This window comes from Ciconia boyciana, chromosome 5 (assembly GCF_034638445.1).
Source record: "Ciconia boyciana chromosome 5, ASM3463844v1, whole genome shotgun sequence".
Taxonomy (NCBI): domain Eukaryota; kingdom Metazoa; phylum Chordata; class Aves; order Ciconiiformes; family Ciconiidae; genus Ciconia; species Ciconia boyciana.
Window position 1 is genome coordinate 84,760,194 of NC_132938.1, and position 12,554 is coordinate 84,772,747.

The 12,554-nt window shown below is 42.8% G+C and overlaps 1 protein-coding gene across 9 annotated transcripts in view; it reads right to left on the reverse strand.

Annotated features, from left to right (window-relative positions):
* Positions 1 to 2,310: 2,310 nt before the first annotated feature.
* Positions 2,311 to 12,554, reverse strand: part of USO1 (USO1 vesicle transport factor) — a 38,562-nt gene continuing 28,318 nt past the window's right edge. For 4 of the 9 annotated variants that reach the window (XM_072862019.1, XM_072862017.1, XM_072862022.1 and 1 more), the window contains 9 exons: positions 12,137 to 12,318; positions 11,038 to 11,159; positions 9,896 to 10,034; positions 8,463 to 8,626; positions 7,761 to 7,850; positions 6,886 to 6,972; positions 5,184 to 5,282; positions 4,492 to 4,707; positions 2,312 to 3,311 (listed from right to left, as the gene is read on the reverse strand). In XM_072862019.1, the coding sequence (XP_072718120.1) occupies positions 3,234 to 3,311; positions 4,492 to 4,707; positions 5,184 to 5,282; positions 6,886 to 6,972; positions 7,761 to 7,850; positions 8,463 to 8,626; positions 9,896 to 10,034; positions 11,038 to 11,159; positions 12,137 to 12,318 (1,177 nt within the window). In that variant the 3' untranslated portion in view covers positions 2,312 to 3,233. Of the gene's footprint in view, positions 3,312 to 4,491; positions 4,708 to 5,183; positions 5,283 to 6,885; positions 6,973 to 7,760; positions 7,851 to 8,462; positions 8,627 to 9,895; positions 10,035 to 11,037; positions 11,160 to 12,136; positions 12,319 to 12,554 lie in introns of all 9 variants that reach the window. The other 5 variants (XM_072862020.1, XM_072862025.1, XM_072862026.1 and 2 more) reach the window with 3 other exon arrangements.

Genomic DNA, 12,554 nt, shown 5'->3' on the forward strand with positions numbered 1-12,554 from the left:
AAGCACTGCTCCACAGGACAGCTGACGGTGATGGGGGAAGAGGTTCAAGCAGATACAAATAAGTAGGTCTGTCCTGTCTAAGTAGGGTAGGACAAACTGTCACCAGCTCCCTCGGGGTGGTACTGCTGGCAGCAGCAAACAGCAATGCCAGCACTCACAGGACACCTGGGTACGGAACCTGTCACCTCTACCAGGGTTCATAAAAAAAGGCATTTTTAAAACCGAGTTCCTAAGACATGCAGAAGGAGCTCCCCTTTCTTCAGGCGATAACACTGGTGACTGCATCACTCTGTGCAAACTTAAATTCCTTAAAAAGGGAGCATGCCCTTCCTTTCCACTCTTCTATTAAAGTACCATTCCTAACGGCACATGGGTACCATTACATGCCTAGCATGCCCAATTGTAGCCCTCGTTACATGAAAGCACCTCTCGCTGACCTCTAGGAACCCCCAAGTAAAAATCTCACTGCAATTCTTGTCAACACCATTTCTGTAAGAGACATTGAAACTAGCAGGACAGCTCCACCCCCTGATTATCAGCTACTCTAATTGTATGTTTGAACCACAGGAGAATAAAGGCTAGTGGGGTAGTAGTTAATAGGCCTTGCATCTGGTCAGGAGAGTCAGCACGTGGTGGCAAGCAAATACAGCAATAAACAAGACCAGAACTATCTAATGCTTAAATACACTGACAGGAGAAATTGAAAGGTACACATGGCTTCCAAGACTCAGAAATAGTTTAGTTCAAAGCTTGCAGAAGACACCGTGATGACAAAATTAAATTTAGGCAAGTCTAACATAATGTGAATGTTAGAGCACCTGACAACTAAAATGATCTAGATCATTATATAAGACCCATACTGTAAAGTCCAGATTTAAACTTATTTTTTTCTTAAACAGATTACAGGCACCATGCCTAAAGACTCCCATTGCATTGTGTCTGAAGGAGAACCCTAGTCACAAACAGAATTTTCAAGGGCTAAGAAATATCAGCCTATATCCATGCACACAGCAAGAGCCAGGTACTTAAACTCTTCAGCTATTTGTAATAATCCCATCTTGTGACCGTAGTATCTGTGAGCAAGGATGGTAGCATACCATTTCACCTACTTTGCACTAAGTCCCAACACACAAAGCTTGGGCATTAAGTTACACTACTTTTTATTATTATTCTCCCTGCTAGCTTTAAAAGCCATATATCACTCAATCCAGTTTGAGACACAAGCTCCAGAACACCCTTGGCAAGGCAAATACCCTTCACTTCTCCCCCTTTGCCCCGGGGGCGGGGGGAGCATCAAGACCTGCTAGCTGTCAGTGCCACTGTCCTACCACCTTCCGCCTAAACCGTGGCCATGAGGTATCTTCCTTCTTCTCTCACGTCAAGAAGAGCGTATAGTCGTACCAGGAAGAGAGACTTGTCTAAGTCACTACATTGGGCTGAACTCATGCAATGTGTTTGTGATGAGGGTTTGCAAGCAGCAAAGCTGTCAATTCTTTTAGAACTTGTTCATATCATTGAACAAGCAGCCAGAGCATTTCCGGCCTTCCGCACTGGGTTTGTGCATCTCCTGCTTTAAAAAAAAAAAAAAAAAAAAAAAAAGTACTGCCTCAGAATCAAGGTACTCTTATCAATAAATACCTGCGACTCTTGCTGCGTAAGTAAACATGGCAAAACCGTCTACAATAGCTTTCTGGGGCCTGCATGCTTCTGCCCTCATTCTTGGATTTTGCATAGAAAAAGAGAAGGTGGACAGGCACCCCCTGGAAGCTGCTTGCTCCCAGCTCCTGTTGATATGCAGTGTTCAGCAGAAAGCAAGTCAGACTGAAGACAAGAACCAGGCCTTGTTCTACGGAAGTGAGCTCCCCCCCCAGTCACGTAGTCTTTGTGCTCCTATTCTAGCACTGCTTCCCATCCTTGCTCTTTTCCCCCCAGTTTCTTAAAAATCTGCCCAAGGATGGAGTACAAGAGTGGAGATCATTGATACTACTCCTTCCAACGCTTTCACGTTAAACACACACTGAGTGTATGAGGTAACTTTGAAAAAGTCTTTCTTTCCTGGTCTTCCTCAAATTATCATTTGATTAAGCAATGATTTCATTTTAAAAAAAAAAAGTCTAAGGAAGTTATGCAGCTACTGAAGTCTACATTGTTGAAAAATGCAAAAGCTGAACCAGCCCCCCTATATACTCATGTTACAAGAGCCCCCGTACTTGGTATATTATTACTTTCATCTGCCACAGTAGCCTGGTTTTAGACCATTTTACATGTGTATTGAAATACATTTTATTAAAACAGGACAAGAGAATTAAGTAAGTATTAAGTGGACATACCTATTTTTATTACCAAAAAATGAAATCGATGCATTTACTGTATTCAGTTTTTTCTTTTAAAATTTTATCTTTTATTCACTCGTCAAGAGCCAATAAGTTATATAAATCATAGTAGTTTTCCTTTCCTTACTGAAGTAGTCAACAAGATTTTTTACTTATTTTTACTTGACTCGGTAGCATACTAGATATTTAGAAAGAGTGTATTGGTCTTTGTTTTTCCGTAGAGATTCTTCTTAAAAACGCTACCTTTCTCGCGCAGGTTTCCACGAAACCTCTTCCACGTTATTAGCGTAGCTTTGCGGTTCCCCCCGGGAGGTTCCGAATGCAGCCGTATCAGGTGTCAAGGCACTCGACGCCGTGCAGGTCCTTTCGCACCTAGAGAACCAGCCCACAAGGCCGGCAGAGCGGCCACCGCACACCGCAGCCGCCCCAACCCTTCCACCTCGCCACTGCTCTTTCAAGGAGGCCACGACTTACACTGAAGCTCCATGCTGAAGGCAGGGGCAATGATTCCATTTGACAGATGTTAAACCAAATACTTTTGCATTTAATTATGTTAAGAGTTCCAGAAAGTTAAAACCGTAGACAAATGCACAGAACTTCTGTCAATGACAATGAACTGAGGCAGCAACATTGTCATCGCCATGCTTTAAACAGTGTCTAAAGCAACTTCTAAACAAGTACAATTTGGGATACTCATGTAGAACTTAAACAGTGATTTTTGTTTGCTTTACCTAGTATGAAGGAGTTTTCAAACACTTCAGTAACTTGTAACTAGTCCCACGGTTGCCATTTTCCCATCTGCTTCTCATAAGCAGATGTTTTGCTTTGTATACCAATAACAGATTTTTTTTTTCCCAATAACAACCCAATCTAGTTTTCATGGTAACACACAAAAGCATTCTAGTCTTGCTCCTCTTCATCCCCATCCTCATCTTCATCCCCTTGATCTCCGGATTCAATATCATCTTCATCTTCAACCTGAAATTAAGAAAGATCTGTTGTAAGCAGTAACATCCCTTACTCCGATCCAACCTTTTGAAGGCAAGACAAATGCTGAGGGAGTGAAAGTAAGCTCAAAGATAACCTAAAATTATCATGCTGTATCAATCAGCGCTTAATAAAGGCAGCTGTCATCTTGTAACATCACACTTGGCCGCTAAGGATGGCTGACTACTGGGAACAACAGCCTCTGGTCAGCACCATCACTTCTGCCCCGTACATTCGAGCAAGCATCTTGATACGCGCTTCAGTGTCCCTGCGGTTGCGTGAACTAAAACCCGCATTCTCCACCAAATAGGCTGAGGAGGAAAACATGTCTGTCCAGTGCTTTGCAATGCCACAAGTGAAGCTGCTAATGTCTTCTAGGGTACTCTCTCACTATTTAAGTCATTCAAAAGTCAACAGGCTCAAAGATTCCTTGGCTCCACTTAGAGGATCTATGCTTGCTACAAATCCTTTTCAATGCAAGTAACACCTCCGCCCACCACAGACTCTTTGAAACCCTTTTCTTGCAGCTGAAGCTAAACCAGATGACTGTTAACGGCCAAAATGTAATCCGTCCTTTCAGAAGGACTGCATAAATGACAGAATGATTGTCTCCCAATAGGAAACCCAGGCTCTAGCCTGGTGCTCAGCCACAACAGGTGGAGCACAACAGCCAGTTATGTCTACCTTACAGTCACACGTCCAGCTGTGAGTCACAAGGATTCTTGAAAGAAACTGCCCTGACAGTTTGCAGCGCTGCTTATGCAGCAGACTAAAGCTTTCTAGTTATCACTTGTGTTATCCGTGGAACCATCCCTTAGGATGGCAACACGGCCATCGCCTGGTTTCTAGTTGGCAGCCAGGAAAAGCTGCAGCAAGGCCAGGCACATGGTCAGGTATCATTCCAGACACATACATGACAAGTAGTTTTCCTCACAATAGTTTGGCAGGTACCTCTCAACATCCCGAAGCTGAACACTTCTTTCAAGAGGCAGTTGTCATCTTTTATTGGTGGCTGCCAATAAAAGTTCAGAAAGCAACTCTGGTAGATTCAACAGCCCTCTATTTATTGAAAAGATACCTCACCAGACTTACTGGATCAAGTATTGCCGTACCCAGACTGATCAGACCTGCCTTTGACCCAAGAACTCACTTGACCCATTGTTTTGCTTACCGGTACACCAAGATCCTTCAATTTGATCTTCAGTGCAGATAGTTTCTGATCCTGGTCAGCCAAAAGCACCAGAAGATCATCCTGTTCTTTCTTTGATTCTGCAACTTCTTGCTGAAGTTTACTTTTCTCATCTTGCAAGATGGCCACTGTACTACTGGATGAATCCAGGTGCTGTTTTAGTGATTCTTTTTCCTCGGAAAGGGCTTTGACTTCACTCTGGCAACAGGAGAAATCCCACACCAAGTTACACCCTAAGCACAGGAACAGCTGAAGCCTTGTTTCCTACAAGCACATTCCATGCACTACCTGTACCAGCTCCAACCCTACTCAAGTGCCCTGTGGCCTTGCTCCCACACACTTCTTTACCCACACTCCCCTTATTACCAACCAGGAGTAAGGTAGGTCTAAGTCTTAACAGCGGCTACCTTCCTCCCAGCCAAACTGGATTGTCCATGCCAGAGTAAAGCTACTTCCTAGACTGTCCTTACCAACTCTTGCAAGGCAGACGTGGCCTACATTTCCCAAGTGAAAAATGAAGGAGGAGATGCATCCTGCTTCCCCTACGTAGCCTGAAACAGTTCAGATGCTGAGGAAACAAACCACTTCCACCCAAAGCCTTTCCTATTGTCTAAGTCCTCCTAACTGAACGCTGCGTACTAAGTGACTCGGTTTGGTGGTCACCCGCTACCAACCTTCAGTTGTTTTATTTCTTGCTCAAGTCGTCCCTCCAATTCAGAGTTGTTTGCTGCTGTTGCACCGCTGTCTCCTAACAGAGGATCTGCAGTTGTATTCTGTGGACGAGAAATTCAGTATCAGAGGGCTGAATGACTCGCATACAAAGACGGCAAGCTAAGACGTTATACAGTCAATTGTAGAATTTAAAAGCGTATTTTCTTCTTACAGCATAGCCAAGGTGTGGTAGTTACATACAGGCTGTGCTGCAAGGCACCAGGAAACAGACTTGTGCTTCCTGGGGTCTCAATAAACACGTATGCACGTGCACACTAAGAGGATAACACAAGGTGCAGCCCTTATTTCATAGAACTTGCACTCTTAAGAGACTGTTAGTTTTTTCTAGGCAGACCCTGTCTATTACAGGCCAGCAGCCTTCACTCAGATGCTTAAGTGCCAAAGATTTTTTTTTATTCAGCTAAATATCTAAATGTTTGTATGCAACTGCTAATAATAGCAATAGTTTAGTCTCAGCCAGCCCCACCCAAAGTTATTATTTCCCAAATGTGGCAGTTGTCTTTCAGCTAAAGCTGCACCATGGCATGAATTCAAAATAATTGCTTCTCCAGTTATACCGCGGTGAAGCCAAAGCTGTAGGAAAGGCAGGCTGTCTGTAGGACGGCACCGAGGTGGCCTGACAACTGCTGGCAGCACGGAGCACTTGAACGTGCCTCTGCCTCACGAGCACGCATGGCCAACACACGTGCATCTTCGAGCGGCTGAGACTTTTGACAGTGGAAGTATTAAAAGCCTTCCTCTCTCAGATGATCTGTACATTAAATTAAACACTTGATATTTTCCCGACACAGGTCCTCTTTCTTGCAATACCGAAATTAGAATTTGGTGCACAAGTCAGAACAAACCAGCCAGAAGCAAGAGTTTAAGTGAGTCCAGCTACCACAGACCAGCTACCCTGTTTTCATTATAGCAGAGTTGTCAAGCAGGGCACACCGGAGCTGCCCTCGTTCTGCTTGAGCACTGAACACCACATATTATCATCGTTTCAACTGTTCGTGTGGCCCATGCTCCTGCAGCTTTATCTGTTAGCTCTACTGTGATAATGTAACATTTTCATGCAATTCTTTTAAGTTCTCTAGCTCAACATTCACTTTCTAATGCCATTACCTAGTTTTGAGGACACAATCGCATTTATTTAGCTATGCTATAAGGCTTTATTGGCTAATCTTTTCAATACAGAGCTAAAAATAGCTCTGAAGCATTTGGAGGTCTGCACAAACAGATGCACCTACCATTTGCCATTCAACTGTACATCAACTTTCAAATTAGTATCCTCAAGTGTTTTTAAGAATAACGATCCCTCTAATGTACATGGATACCATGCATCTGTGTGTCACAAGAGACTCTTTCCTTTGATTAGGGTATAAGCTTAAAACACTGAATAGTTGGTATTCCTTTATTTAAAAATACCAAGGACCAGTGGCCTCACAGAGCACTAACTTGACCGCAAGTCCCCTCTTTCCTCATGAAGGATTTGTCTAGGTAACACATTACTTCATTTAAAACACTGCTGGAACCACTTGCTTATGTGTATTCTTAAACCAAGCTTGGTTTAGGACAGTAGCTACAGACAGGATAAGCAGGAAAGCGAAGTCTTCAAGATTTAGTGCCCAAAGAGAAAATAAGGAACTTTTTCACTGGTACCATTACTTGTAGCTTTTGATTCTCAATCTGAAGCTTAGAGATTTCTCCAGACTGTAGTTGTATCTGACTCCTGAGCATTTCTAATTCCTTTTGGAAACAAAGGCAAAAAATATACTGTTAAGTTAATTTGATAAAGCAAGGTAGTTATTCACATTAATTTTTTCTTAAGTTAAATGCTACCAGACTAACTGCTCCATACTAGAGTACGTGAGAGGAAAGCTGCATCTCTCCTCTCTATGAGAGCACAGCAACCGTTTCTCTAGAAGACAAAACTAGTCAGCAATACGCATCATTTTCCGCCCTGCTCTTACGAACTGTTTTCTGTGGAACGCCCAGCCAAGGCACCTGTCCGAGCCTCAGTCGTGTTCATAGAGGTGTTTCACACCACTAGCACTCCCATTAGCATCCTCTGCACATTACCATTCTTGGTGCAGAAACCCCTTATGACTTATCCAGGCATTCTGAGTTCTCTAATCGGAGACACTCTGCTCGGTATTTCTGAGCAACAGCTACCTTAAAGTACTGAATCTGCAGATATTTAAACTCTTCCTCTATGCTGTACATCTAATGCCTGGAAGCTTTCATATCAACATTTAAAAATATGTTTAGCAATGGGTGAACAGATAGATTTTGCAAGTCTGAAGAGTCAGTTGAAGTGTCTTCTGCTGGCTCAAACCTGCTTAGCAAAAACTGATTCATTTTTGGATGCATAATCTTGATGCTCCAAGATCAGTACCATCATCACATAAAGGTGCACCATTAAAAACATCAACGTGCTCAGGAACTGATGCTCCTCCCTGAATTTTGACAAAGCTCCCCTCCCATCCCGAGCTACCACTGTTCACTGCAGCTTTGCTGAAATACCACAAGTTCACCTTCTGTAGTTCATTATTGTGCTCCAAGCCACCAGATCTGCTGGTCTGTGAAGACTGCTCTGTTGTTCCCATTTCCAACTGTGAAGACTTCTGTAATAGCAACAGGAAAATCAGCCATAGAACTAGGCAGACTAAATATAGTCATGTTGTCAGAACACAAAGCAAAACTGTGTGCTTGCATGATCAAAGCTCCCAGCAGAGAAGGTGCAAACAGGCTAAGAAATGCACGTCATAAAGCGCTCTGATTACCCGAGAGCAGCTGGATGGTCTCCTCTAAGGTGGATGCAGAAGCATCTTTCACCAATTTGAATGCAGAAGACATGCACAAAACAGAAGCAGCATGTGTCGCCCTGCATTTTGACAAGCAGGCCACCAAACGCAGGCACCATAAATGTGTCTTAGGCGTTAGCCCCACTAAGCTCCTAGCAGACGCCTACCATTTTTTTCCCCACCCAAAACACACTAAAACCCACTGATTCTACAGTACAACAGGTCAGCTGCACAAATTACTCTTGGGAACAGCGTGAAGCAGAAAAGGCTCTGCTCAAGCCACCTCCCACCACATCTCCTGTTATCAGCACACAATCAGTCACGATAGCTTGACTGCCATCATAATGAGGACTTACACAGCTTAAGGCAAATTACATTTGAAAACAGGAATTGGAAGCTGCATCAAGTTCTGCTGAGACACTTGGCGCTTACCAGTTTTTCAATCACACAATCCTTTTCCCTTAACTGCCCTTGCAGCAGTTCATGCTTGTTTTTCCATTCTTCCAATTCCTCTTTCAATTTGCTGACTTCTTCCATCTGAATGCCATTCATCTGAAACGTATCACTGTGGGAATTATGATGTTGAGTGTCCTTTCCTAAAAGACAGAGTTTACAGCAAAGGTCACAAACACCAACATTATTTTGAAGTTAGCTTCAAACACACCAATTAAAGTATTGCCCCCTCAGGGCAGTACAAGCCATTCTAAGTCAAGAACCAAAGCAGAGGAGTTAAGAACTCTCTATCAACAGCTGAATAAAGAGCTCCAATTTCAAGTATGTATTTGTGGCTGCACCTGCATGCGCTGCAGTCATTCAGTCATCCAAAGTAAGTTCATCGACAAATCATTCTATAGAGGAAGGACAATTGTTTCCTTATGTGTTTTTAATCGTAAATAATCCTGAAGGCAGAATTACTTTTTGAAATCATGTCGTACCCAGCTTATCAGGCATCTTGACCTTGGAATAACTTGAATATAGTGTCCCGATTTAAGCATTCAGTTAGCGATCTCTCTAGCGACAGTAACAGGCCTCATCTTGCACATCTGCTATACCACAGTTCTTCCCTAATTCATGCTTTCGTTCACAGACCCAAACTTCAGCACACACCGTGGCCCATCTGTTCACCTTCTAAGTCTGAACAGGCAACGACCGTTTTGGACTAACTTAAGAAACGAAGGTGTAGAAAGCCTCTACCAGCAGCTCCCTAGTAGGCAACAGTTCCTACAGCAAGCTTCAGCTCTTATCCCTCACCAGGCACACCTGCAGGAAAGTAGCTAGGAGGGCAAGGAAGGGCTTTGCTTTTCATCGTGGGCAACCAAAGTGATACTGGGATCAGGTCAGAAGCTATTGCTAACCCCAGTATTTCCATGTGTCCATCTAAGTGAGCTGTCTGGTTTACAGCGGTCTTCTTCAGGTGCTCGTTTTCCCCATGAGCAGGCCTACGTGGCAGATAGGCCCTAGCTCCAGTGCTCAAACCGACCTTACAGAAAACAGTACTATTATTTCAAGAGACCCAAGACTTAAGCACAAAGCAAGAACAACTTATACCTCATTCACCTTCTCAGGCTGTCCTCCCACTTCTCACTGTGCTTTATTCTCTAAGTTTAAAAGCACTTAAAGCTAAACCTAGTATTTTTAGATAATGAAGCAAATCTGATGCTTAAACAAAATTGTTTGCAATGCTCAACATCAACTTGAAAAAAAGCGTATTTTATCTCTACGGCAAGTTTTCATATGCTGGAGAACATACAACAGCATGCCTGAAGTGATAGAAGGTTGTCTGCTGGAGCTGTTCTGTAGCTTGCCATAAATCACATAAGATCTTTGCACTAGCAAGACTATTTATTATTCTTTCTGAAGCCTACCTAGCTGTACTTTAAGGAGATTATATTGGTCCTTATGCTGTTGGATCTGCGACACTTGCTGTGTAACTGTTGCTTGGAGCTGTTCGTTTTGAGACGTTAAAGTGTTAATTCGTTGTTTTAATTCTTCCAGCTCCTGGTCCTGTGAAAGGAAAAAAAAAAAAAAAGGCTCTTAGAGTAATAACACTTTTGAATACAATACTATCAGGAAGACAAATAAAGACATAAAAACCTTAACTCCACCATTACACACTACTGGTTAGTGACACTGTCAGTGCTACCTGTGACAGATGAGCATAAAAGCCTCACGCAAACCTAGATAGCTATACCTAGGAAAAAAGCCTGTCACACCAGACCAATGCCTTCCAAATCTTTTGGAGGAGACGTCCAGCATCCCCACACCAGGGACAGCAGGAGAAAGAGAAAGGAAATGTACGACATCTGATGATTGTAATTCTTCCTCCGTCACACTAAAGGCTGCACACATTTGGCCCACTTCAAGCGTCTTTAAAGAGATCATGGTAATTACAGTCATCACATGTTCAATAAAGCCTTGCTGGCAGTTCAAAAGCGCCCCTTAATTCCACATGTACCACTGCGTTCTGTGTCTATTCCAGATCCCTGAACTAAAACCACCTGCTTCAGTTCCCCATTAGCTAGTTAAGTTAATTAGCTTAGCTCCTCTACTTCTCAATCTAAGCTGCAGCAACAAGCGAACTACCATTGGAAAAATAAATTTTGAGAGTCCAGCCACAGCAGGTATACTCAAACTTCACTGACAAACTTCATTTCTTCACTCAGCCACATTTCATCTGTCATCTCTTCAAAGGGAAGAGCACAGAACTAAGAATTACATCTCTTTGCGAAGGGCTGCAAGTTGTTCAGTTACTCATTTGAAAAGAAACACTTAAGCACAGGAAAGAGCAGACGTACCCCAGGAAAAGAATTAAACTTAACCAGTATTTTAAAACAGTGACATTTCAGTTGAACCAGAACTTGGCTTAAGTGTTTCTAGAAGTGCTTCTGCATTGCTAGATTCCTTGTTACTTGTTTTGGAACATCGGGTATCAAACTGCAGTGCGGTGCCTCCGAAAGCCAGAACAAACAACTTCTGGAAGCACATGTACAGTGTAACTCCCTCTTACCTGCTCTCTGATGACTTTTTTGTAGTGAGTCACTATGTTATCATGCTGTTCCAATGTCTTCTTGACCTCCTCCTCCTTTTTATCTTCCTCACTGGACTTGTAAATAGCTTTACTTATGACACCTATCAAAAACAGTTGCTGTCACCTAAAGCCCAGTTGACATATGTTTTTTTGTCCTCAAAACGGTCTCACAGCCTCACCCAGTTTAACTGAATTCATGGCATTAGAAACTCAACCTGCGCCTTAAAAAAAGCAATTGTCACAAACAGGTTTAAGAAAATAGGAAATGGCAATTTCTTTATAGCGGGGTTTGCACACTTACTGCTTTACACGGTTTCAGCTCAGCAAATGGGTGTTTTGAGTCCTTCCTATCAGAAAAAGTGTTTTACTGGCATTATGGCCCCGCTACAACTGTTGCCAAAGTGGTCGTGCAACTAAGTGATAGACTTGGGACTACAAGGGCAACACGCAGATGAAATGTGATGGGGGAAAACCATCTTTACTGTGGCTGCTTCAAGGTTTTTACCTTCTCTAGACTAATTTAATTTGGGCAATATTAACAAAGAGGACATGAGTTAGACGTTAAGGATGATGACAACCTGTCTCTTTTGTGAAGGACAGAAAACACTAAAAGTCCCTATCATTTTCTAACAAGCCAGGAAATTCAGCATTCGTAATTTTTCTTAATGAATCAGTTAGAAACAGCAAATATCTAGATTGCGTGCTTCCACGAGTCAAGCTTCCATGACCATCGTTATGTGCTCTATACTTCATAGTCTTTATGTGAGCACAGGTAAATACACCTCTCGGCCACAGTGTGGTAACTCGCCGCACGCATTAAGTAGTGTTCCACCTAAGAACACAAAGTTATCCAGTTAATACAAGCCCTAAGTATGGGCTTGTACTGGGAGTATTTTCACTAAACAGTTGAACTGCGAGCATGGGTATATGATTACTTACAGCTATTACTGTAACGTGCTTTTCAGAATACTCCATTTTGGTATCATCACACTACTTTTAAGAGGGTTACATTCATCACATTTGGCAGTTCAGTCATCAGTTCCTGACAAAAACTACAAAAATGAGCATAGCATCTCACCTTCCAATTCCTTTACAAGCTTGGTAAACTCATGATCAAACATCATGTGGTCTGGGCTAGAAAAACTAGGCTGTGGTTTCTGAGCAGCTCTGGAATAAAGTTCATGTTTGCTAATGAAGCCAAGCTTCTCAATGAAGTTCTCCCTGCCAATCCTTTTCTCAATCAGCTGTTTCAGCTTCTCTCTAAAAGGAAGAGACAAATCCGTCACAGTGCAACACTTCAAAGAAATTAACCCATCCTTCCTTCAAGGTGGTTTTTGCAGTTACAACTCTGATGATCTGTCTCAAGCGGTAACTGCACCAGATGCTTCGCATTCAAGGTGCAATTTTTCAGTTGCCACTGGAATCTGTTCTCAGCCCAGGAATACACAGGGTAGGAGAACCAATGCAAAACAGCTACATCTGCTTTGCCTAGCTAG